At 39.9% G+C, this 10695-nt stretch overlaps 1 protein-coding gene across 1 annotated transcript; it reads left to right on the top strand.

The window, feature by feature from the left end:
• Window positions 1-1719: 1719 nt before the first annotated feature.
• LOC137372517 (uncharacterized) lies at window positions 1720-8615 on the top strand. The gene is made up of 2 exons (XM_068036398.1): window positions 1720-2386; window positions 8056-8615. The coding sequence occupies exons 1-2, from the start codon at window positions 2008-2010 to the stop codon at window positions 8220-8222; spliced, it is 546 nt and encodes a 181-aa protein (XP_067892499.1). The 5' UTR covers window positions 1720-2007; the 3' UTR covers window positions 8223-8615.
• Window positions 8616-10695: the final 2080 nt, after the last annotated feature.

Raw genomic sequence — 10695 nt, 5'->3', positions numbered from 1 at the left:
TAAGGGTTGTAAGGGTTCCTGCCTCTATCACCCCTTCAGGCAGTGTGTTCCAGATTCCAACCACCCTCTGGGTGAAATTTCTTTTCCTCAAATCCCCTCTAAACCTCCTGCCCCTTACCTTAAATCTATTGACACCTCTGCTAAGGGAAAAAGTTTCTTCCTATCTACCCTATCTATGCCCCTCATAATTTTGTCTACCTCAATCAGGTCTCTAAGGAAAACAACCCTAGCCTATCCAGTGTCTCTTCATAGCTGAAATGCTCCAGCCCAGGCAACATCCTGGTGAATCTCTTCTGCACCTTCTCCAGTGCAATCACATCCTTCCTATAGTGTGGTGCCCAGAACTGTACACAGTACTCCAGCTGTGGCCTAACTAGCATTTTATATAGCTCCATCATAATCTCCCTGCTCTTACATTCTATGCCTCAGCTAATAAAGGCAAGTATCCCATATACCTTCCTAACTATCTTATCTACCTGTGCGGCTGCCTTCAGTGATCTATGGACAAGTACACCAAGGTCCCTCTGACCCTCTGTACTTCCTGGGGTCCGACCATCCATTGTATATTCCCTTGCCTTGTTAGTCCTCCCAAAATGCATCACTTCACACTTCTCAGGATTAAATCCCATTTGCTGCTGCTCCGCCCATTTTACCAGCCCATCTATATAGTCCTGTAATCTAAGGCTTTCCTCCTCACTATTTACAACACCACCAATTTTCATGTCATCTGCGAATTTATTGATCATACCTCCAATATTCATGTCTAAATCATTAATTTTCACTACAGTTTAGTGGACATTTAGACAGTAACCATAAATCCTAGACTTGTTTGAGGCAGGTGGCTGAGGTTTGGGTTCCAACCAGAGAAAACCTTTTTACATTGGTTGCTGCCTAGCTGGAATGTAAAATGCATGAACACAGACATATGCAGAGCTATCCACACCACCCCCCCCAAAAAAAAATTAGAAATATTAATGTTTACAGTTTCTAAATGCGTCTTTCTTTTAAAGTGGAGGGGGAGCACCCCCACTCTGGAAACATTTCAATGAATTTCAGACAGGTTTCCAAAATGATCCGGTTTGACCCTGCACTGGATTTACAGTAAACACGGTGTAAAATCCAGGTGGTGTGAGGTTACCTTTTCATGGAGACTCAATCAAGTCAGGCTCTGCCACCGCATCCACATTGCCAGTTCGGGATCAGCACGGAAATCCTTCTAATAGAATCAGACAATGGTTACGGCATAGAAGGAGACCATTCGGTCCGTCGCGTCCATGCTGGTTCTCTGCAAGAGCACTTCGCTAGTCCCACTCCCCCGCTCTTTGCCCGTAGCCCTGCAATTTTTTTCTCTTTAAGTGCTTATCTAATTCCCTTTTGAAAGCCCTGGTTGTAGCTGCCTCCACCACACTGTCAGGCAATCGAAGCGAAACTGACAGTGTGAATGAATGGAATTCACTGCTTTCACCCTGATCACCTGTCAGTCTGACCACTTCTGAGCCCACCTGGGGAGCGCCATTATCAGCAGAGGCTTTGGATTGAAGTAATTACCTCTCCCATCTGTTCTTGTATTGTTATTTGCCTCCGATTGAGACTCAAGGTCTAAACATTGTCAGTATGAAACTCCAATCTGTCCAAACACTGTGAGATCAACATCAAAACAGATACAAAGGCGCCCCTCAGTGGTGACACACAGACTGACGCTGACCGTCTCCTCTCCTCCTCAGGAGTGACAAGTGTTCTCACACACGCACACGCACAGCTATCTTATCGCTCTGTGTAAGCTCATCCGGACATTGCCAGCCCTGGCTGAGAGTCAGCGTTCGACAACATTCAGTCGCACCCTGGGCACACAGTCCGAGTACAGCTCTCCAGTCTGTACAGATCCACATTGTTGCTGCCCGTTTAGACCATGCTGTAGAGATTTGGGGAGCCAGTTTCCACCACACAATCCGGTAGAGCTTTCAACACCAATTTCAGCCACTTTCACTGTCTCACGTCCATGGCAATATGATCCGGTGCAACGGGACGGCTTTCAAAGACCGGAACACGTTTCTTTCCCGGATTTTACCTGTTGTGAACAAGACAGCAAATTTGATACAAAAAACTGTGGAGACAACAACATCGGTTGTGAGTGTGCTGGGTCCGGAAGAGGACGATTATAACCTAGATGTGAATGCTACCAACTCCACCAGTGGCATGGAGCATCTCTTCCAGTATTCCTTCTCCGACAACGAATTACTGTACAAGGAATACAAGCCACCGGCTCGGGACGCCATCCCTTTGCCAAAGGCTGTGTTTTACCTGTTGATGGCAGCCTTGGTGGTGGTGGCTGTGGCTTACGCTATTGTTGGGCATCTCATTAAGGACCTTGTCCATGACTTTGTGGGTGAGTAGCTGAACTTATCAATAACCGTAAAACGGAGCACAGTATAAATGAACAACAAACACGCGTATTATAAATGTGTTCTTTAAACCCGCAAATGTATATCTTGTATTTTTGTTCCCCGCATTAAAAGTTTTTGAGCGAACTTAGTCCATCTCGTTCCTTTTTCCTTTTCAACAGCTATCCAAACGAACCGAGCGGATCAATATATTCAAAGCCGCAGTTAAAAATCATCAAACCTACAATTGTGATTATTTTCTCCGTACTCTTCCTCAATAATGGTTTCTAAATGCTCTTAACGGTTTACTTAGAATTAAAAGGTCAGAATAACAAAAGTGAGATCATGAATAACATGATAACTAACATCTATTAACAAACACGGAATCCCTTAAGGTATAATCCTTTAATGAATATAAATTAATTTTAGAATTTTTCCCCACATCTTTATCCTTCGACTTAAACAGCAGACAGTTCTGGTGACTGAGTGCTTGGACGCTGAGATACTTCCATGGATTCATATCGATTGCTATTTTCATATAGCAACACTACACGCCTAAAAAGGCAGATTCTCTGTTGTCTTTGATCACACACCTTAGGTCAACGACCCGCTTTATTTCATTAACATACCTTCGTTGCTTAAAAGCTTGTACAGAATATCAAACATGTGATCAAAGACAGACCCATTTAGAAACAGATGATGCATTAAAAGAAAACTGGATACGCTTTTGTCAAACTGAAATAAAGATAAAATATCGTTTACAAACACCAGGAAGGATCTGTAATCATAGTAAAACAGTACAACATTTAAACCTTATAAAACTAAAGGGGGCAATTTTGTAATGAAATATATTCTATTAACCTCTCCTCCCCAACAATACAGGTAACACAGTGTGTTATTCTACCTACATTGATATTGTTTAGCTGGACTGCGTGTTTTGATTGGTTTAACACTTTTAGAAATATTGAAATTTGAAATCCAAATTCTAGACACGATTTTAAAACGCAAAGTAGAAAAGAGACACCAAGTGAAATACTAGCCATGTTGTAGTTAGCTTTGACAAATCAAATATTAAGGATAAATATTAAGGAGATGCAATTAATACATTGCAGGTTATTCGCAATGAATTTCTTCTAGGCGGGAGATGGTGCCATTTGGGGAAGGAAAGGCCAAGTGTCAATTTGTCAAATTAATAGCGTCAACTATCGATATTAAACTTTATGTTTCTTGACACAAATGATGTAACCGGATTAACAGAGTAAGAAACTTGCCAAACACTTTCACTTGTAACAAGTCCCTTTAAAGGTATGTTCACTAAACAGTACAATATACAATTCGAATACTTTTTATTTTAGTCATTTATTGACATTGTAGGCATTTATTAAAAATATTTTCCAACAGCTGAGACTGTTATTTAAGACAATTTTGAGTGAAGATGAATAGATTTTTTAGGATTTTTTGTTTGGTGAAATTCAACCCAACTTTATCAGAGTTTGCCTGCTGTAATTTGAAAGTTCCTGTAACTTGTTCTAAGAACCCCAAGTACTGACCCATTTTGCCATGAAAAAGTGGAGCACTTCCATTAATCATTCTATTAACACACAATCCATTTACCCTCTAGCTATCTACCAATTAAGATTAATGCTTAAAGTCAGTAGGCAGTAGAAGGAATAGATTGTATGTTATGCATTTAGGTCAGTATTAAAAATAGCTTTAAGTTTGTCTGACCTTGGAACAATGTGAGGGAAAGCTGCTTTACATGCCTGCATTGCCTTAATTCTTTTTTTTTTAAATCTGGTAGGAACCAGGCACTAACTATTGTGTTTAAAATCACTGTTGTTTCTGGGGAATATCTATACAACCTGCATGACTGCCTCAAATGTAGATCACTCCTGGTTTTGGTAATCTAACCAATGTTATATTGCAATTATTTCATCTATAATACCATATCCAGGATGTTTGACACAGTTCTGGAAAGTGAAGGATGTTATGGAGTGAGAGAATTAATTTTGGAATGTGTATACTTGGGAATGATTATAATATCACATTGAGAAATTCAAATGGTGTCTTTTGAAAATATGTTCAAAGGAGTTTTTCTTTAAAGTGAGGCATTTCTGTTTGGGTTCATTTGCTAGTGAGAGGTATCATGGTGGACATTAATGATCAGTACAATTGACTCAGGATGTCAACAGTTACAAAATAGCTAGTGTGGGATAATCGCTGGAAAATTGATCGTGATAATCTGGAGATGACTAACAGAAAAAACATGGTTTAGTCTTGTTTTCAGTGCTGAACTTCTACAAGGGGATGACTTGACTGACTAGAGTTTACCTTAGCTTCTCACTGGGTTTCAATTGCAGTCCATGATTCAACATCTAATACTGTGCAGTCACAGCTATTTCTTAGGCAAATATGGCAGCCAATTAGGACACACACAGTAAACAGGATTAATGATTAGATAATCTGTTTGTTTTGGAGAAGTACGAATAGAATTTTTATATTTCTTTACATCTACGTGAATAGGCAGGTAGGGCCTGCTTTTAATATGCCATCTGAAATATGGCAACTGAAATGTCAACCTAGATTATGTGCTTAAATCCATACAAAAGACATCACTTGGAATAAGCAATACTTTCAGCTAATCGGTTTTAAATGGAATGTGTTGAATTTGCTGATGTTCTAAGTCATCTTGAATAAATCATGTTGTCTTGAAAATTAAATAATAATGATGATGATAATGATATCAGCAATAACAACTTCAGCAGGTATGGGATGTGTGGAATGAAAGTGTAAGGAGATACAAGATTCTTGTGAAGACAATGTAATGCATTTGAAACAGTGTGATTTTATTTACAGATACTCCAAAATGAGTATAAAATTAGCAAATTGCTTCATTAATGACACAAATGGGAGAAACTATACTGAAATATATAAATTTAGAGAAAGCTGTCAGTTTAATAAATCCATTAAAAGATTTGTATATTCCAAACAAAAAAAAGTGAAAGCAGATTAAAAGCTTCTAGAAAGTACATGCATTTCCACTTCTGCCTTTACGTTACCCCCACTGTTGCAAAACTAGTCATCCATGCCTTCATTACCTCCAGGCTCAACTTCTTCAATGCTTTCCATCTTGAACTCTTGAACTCCATCTACATAAGCTCCAACTGATTTGAAGTTTCCTGCTAAACTGCCCACATCTTATCCTGCACCAAGTACTGCTCCTATATCACCTCCGTGCTAGTCAACCTCTATTGTTGTCCACTGCCCAATGTCTTGAATTTAGAATCCTCATTTATAAATCCCTCTAAATCCTTGCTCCATCCTGTCTCTGCAATCAGTACCATGTGTCTGCTTTTCTCCAAGTAATTATCTCCTATGTTAGCTTGGCTCAGTGGTGGTAGCCTTACCTGTGATTCAGAAGACTGGGGGCCTCAAGCTCCATTCTTTGAGCTTGAGCATAGAGAGGATACTGCTCTGTTGCATGCAGTATTTTTGGATTAAAGTGAGGCCCCATCTGCCTGTTCAAGTGGATGTATAAGATTCATGGCACTACTGAAAGAAGAGCAGGTGAGTTCTCTTTGTGTCCTGGCCAATATTCCTACATCAAACAAAGCAGATTAACTGGTTGTCATGTTTTGGGATTTATTGATTCATTTTTCTCTCCAGCACCAAGATACTTCTAAGTGTTGAGTTTATAAAAAAAAAATGAATTTTCATAGATTTAAAAAGAAAAGGCCACTCACAGGTCATAGGCATCAAGTTAATTCTTCTTCTTCTTCTTCTTTGGCCTCCTTGTCTCGGGAGACAATGGGTAAGCGCCTGGAGGTGGTCAGTAGTTTGCGGAGCAGCGCCTGGAGTGGCTATAAAGGCCAATTCTAGAGTGACAGACTCTTCCACAGGTGCTGCAGATAAAATTGGTTGTCAGGGCTGATTCGCAGTTGGCTCTCCCCTTGCGCTTCTGTCTTTTTTCCTGCCAACTGCTAAGTCTTTTTGACTCACCACACTTTAGCCCCTTTAGCCACACTTTAGTTAATTATTACAGCCAGAATATTGGCTAGGTCATTAAGAATAATTCCCCTGCTCTTGTTAAAAATAGTGCCACAAAATCGCTTACATCCACTGTAAATAGTGCCTCAGTTTAACATTTCATCTGAAAGCCAGTACAGTAGACACACTGGAATGTCAACCAAGATTGTTATACTCAAGTCTTTGATATGGGACTTGAATCCGCAACCTTCTAACATAGAGGCAAGTGTGCTACCAACTGAGTCACAACTAACAAGGTAAAAGGACATGGAAGAGTGGAGAGAAGCAAGCAAGGTAGAGAAAAGAGCAGCAGAGAGAATGAGTGAGATGGAGAATCATGGCAGGAGAGAAGAGAGGCAGAAGAAAGAAGACAGACCGAAAAGGAGAGTAGCAGGAAAGAGCGCATGTTGGCATAGCAGAAAGGAGAGAGAATAAACTATTTAAAACTTTGTAAAGGGTTTGAGCCAGAGAAATGAAACCTAGCAAGTTGTGAAATTCAATTCAATATATCTGGTAATTTGTGGACTGGCATCAGATAAAAGAACCATGAAAGGTGTTGGATTGTCATAAAGACCCAACTGGTTCACTGATGGTACCTACCACCCTATCAGTTTGGTCTATACAAGACTTAGCTCCCACATGATGTGGCGGACTCGTAATGTATCTCTTATGCTCCAATAATCAGTCCCATATTTATCATTCTCCATGTAATCAGATTCATGTATCTATTATACTCAGTGTATTCAGTTTTACTCATCTGTTATCTCCAATTAATCAGACCAACCTACCTGTTATTCCTCATGTAATCAGTAATATTTATTTGCGATTCTTTGTAATCAGTCCTATGTATTTTTTTATGTTCCATGTAATCAGATCAAACATCTGTCATAATCCATGTAACAAGTCCTATGTATCTGTTACTTTCTATATAATCAGACCAACCCATTGGTTATCATTCATGTAATTAGTTTTATGCATCTATTATCCCCTGTGCAATCAGCTCTATAGATGCATTATTCTGTGCTATTATTGCGATGCATCTGTCATTTTCCATGTAATTGCTGCCATTATGTATCATTATTCTTCCTTTTAGCTATGCTACACTGAATTGAAATTAATATTTGAATGGCAAAATAGAAAAAAATGAAATATATACAGTATAAATGTGTAAAATGGACCTTACCGGAAAATGTGCCCTGTTAGTTGATTTCAGAAATTGTTAAGTAAAAGGTTGAACAATTTCTAAATGTTATCTTCTGGATCTATTTGATTTCCTCCTTACATCCTCACATCTGTTTAGTGTTTCTTCAGGTGCAACATGTCATCTGGAAAATCGTCATTCATTAATTTTCTAATCTAGATGATAATTAGGCACAGGAGAACGAATTGATTGTGTCAGTTATTTAGTGATCCCTATTCTGTAACTGCTGTCACATCAGATATTGCAGTTACTGTAAATGGATGCCTCCTATTTAGCACAAAATATTGCCATTCTGCTGGTGTAGAAAAGCAATGCTAAGAAACTCGTTTTCGTTAGTAAAATGCTTAACCTGGAATTTACGGGTGCTTAAGGGTGTTGTCAATCAGAGACACTGTCCTTTTATTCTTCGCTCTGTTTTCCATTTTATACAATGCTCTTTTTTTACAGATTGGTTATTTGGACCAACTCCAGACGACAGCAGCAATAAAAGCGATCTGAAATGCATTTCCAGTAGCTTGAATGACGTTGAGAGCCAGCACCAGGGAGGAGGTGAAAAAACAGACGAACTGGTGATTTTCATTGAAGATCATTTATATTTACCTCAAGAGACATGAAAATGTTTGGACTTCCGAATTGGGAACACGAGGACATATGAATACTCTTTAACTAACTAAAAGATAAAGATGCACTGAATCTAGCTTTCTCTCTTCCCTTTCACAAACACAGAGTAAAGCTGGATAAGAGGAAAAGAGAAGGAAAATGTTGTCAATTGCTGCACACATGTCAGAAAAGTGTTAATTCTTTGAGTGATGACACCTATAGCTTTGGACTGACTAATTGAAGATATCTTTTTATATACAAACATCGTCTTGTTGTTGTTCCTTCTACTTCCACGTGACATATATGTAATGTCATTCATTCCACAATTATCAAGGGGACTACTACTTTCGGAACATTCCATCTGAGGGACTAATGTCCTTTTAAAATATCACCCTGAAGATGAACACATGGGCGGCACAGTGGCGCAGTGGTTAGCACTGCAGCCTCACAGCTCCAGCGACCTGGGTTCAATTCTGGGTACTGCCTGTGTGGAGTTTGCAAGTTCTCCCTGTGTCTGCGTGGGTTTCCTCCGGGTGCTCCAGTTTCCTCCCACAGCCAAAAGACTTGCAGGTTGATAGGTAAATTGGCCATTATAAATTGCCCCTAGTATAGGTAGGTGGTAGGGGAATATAGGGACAGGTGAGGATGTATTAGGAATATGGGATTAGTATAAATGGGTGGTTAATGGTCGGCACAGACTCGGTGGGCCGAAGGGCCTGTTTCAGTGCTGTATCTCTAAATCTAAATCTAAAAAAAAATTACACAATTTATTGATTGCTGTTTAAAGATATTTGAATTAGAATGTTAGTGGTGCTTCACAGACAGATGAAACGTGCTGTAATATTTTTGATTGCATAATTTCATGTTTTTTTATTGACCTGGTTCAGCTGAATTATTTTTGAAATAAAAATATCTAGAAAGTAACCTTGATATAATTGTTTTTCGGAAGATTTGTCAACATGAAATATATTGTTACTGGATATACTGTACATGTGGTCAATGTAATGTACTATCTTCAAAAATCTACGTCTTTTCTTTGTATTACTTATTTCTTGGTGTGTCCCTTGATATCAAGTGGCATTTGCACAAAATCATACTCCCAGCTTGTTGTGAACTGATAAGCTTGCAGTCAGAAGGGAACCGCAATATGGATGTGATAACCATCTATGTCTGAATTTCAGATGAATTTAATACTAAGATTCAACTATCAGCTGACTACAACAGTCTGTACACTTCAGTAAAGCACTTTCTGTTACTGAATAGTTTTAACAGTGAGTATGAAGAGTTTACATTGCGTCTGATCACAGTGTTTTACAGGTCAGGAAAGGCTGCACCAGTGCCAGAAAACGCTGAGCATCTCATTACCCAACAGGAGATGGTGACGTAGTGGTAATGTCACGAAACTAGTAATCTAAGTAACGCCCTGGGGGCTGGGTTCAAATCCCAATATGGCAGCTGGTAGAATATAAATTCAATTAATTAAAAAAAAATCTGGAATTGAAAACTACTCTCAGTAATGGTACCATGAAACAGTCATTAGTTGTTATAAAAACCCATCTGGTTCACTAATGTCCTTTAGGGAAGGAAATCTGCCATCCTTATCTGGTCTGGCCTACATGTGACTCCAGACCCACAGCAATGTGGTTGCCTCTGAAATGGCCTAGCAAGTCATTCTGTTGTCAAGGGCAATTAGAGATGGGCAACAAATGCTGGCCTTGCCAGTGATGCCCACATTGCATAAAGAATAAAAAAATACAAAATGACTTCTGACAATGCAGCCCAGCACCTATGTCATCAGAGCACTCCCAGCTTTGCACATGTGTAGGATGTACTCTTGCTGACAGTATGGTGCTGTGCATGCACAGCCTACATCAATACCCAGCTTGCCAGGACTAATTCATGCATGTACACAAAAACATCATCATGTACTGCAACATCTGCTTGCTCCCCACCTCGCCGCATCTCCCCACTCCACCCCCCACCCCCCCACCCACCAACCTGTTGGTCATTTACTCCCAGCCTCACCAGTCTCCCTCCAACTTCATCCTGCAATCACCACCTCTCTTCTCCACACAGGGGAAGACGGGAGAGAGAGAGTGACAAGATAGGCAGGAGAGGGGAGAAGAAGCAGGAGGGAGTGGTGAAGAGAAGCGCAATGGGAGAGGGATACTGTTGGGGCTGGGATGGAGGCGGCGATCGCAGTCACTGTGGGGATTTGGGTTTCATCTGTTTTTGTTGTTTGAGATAAATTGAACAGCATCATCTTTACTACTGGCAGCTGCCAAAACGTCGCAGGCAGTGACATTTCAGTGCATGAGGCTGCATTTGCGCATGTGCTAGTACTGCACCACCTAGTGGTTGTATTGTCAGCAAACACAGCTAAAAATATATATAATAAAAGCAAAATACTGCGGATGCTGGAAATCTGAAATAAAAACAAGAAATGCTGGAACCACTCAGCAGGTCTGGCAGCATCTGTGAAAAGAG

Source organism: Heterodontus francisci, chromosome 8 (genome assembly GCF_036365525.1).
Source record: "Heterodontus francisci isolate sHetFra1 chromosome 8, sHetFra1.hap1, whole genome shotgun sequence".
NCBI classification, from domain to species: domain Eukaryota; kingdom Metazoa; phylum Chordata; class Chondrichthyes; order Heterodontiformes; family Heterodontidae; genus Heterodontus; species Heterodontus francisci.
The sequence above is the reverse complement of the archived record's forward strand: the minus strand, read 5'-3'. Positions and strand labels throughout refer to the sequence as shown.

Bases quoted from the DNA above. Each gene is read 5' to 3' on its own strand.
- LOC137372517 (XM_068036398.1), top strand. From the start codon at position 2,008: ATGATCCGGTGCAACGGGACGGCTTTCAAAGACCGGAACACGTTTCTT. The intron at 2,387-8,055 runs GTGAGTAGCTGA...CTTTTTTTACAG, and splicing joins CCTTGTCCATGACTTTGTGG to ATTGGTTATTTGGACCAACT.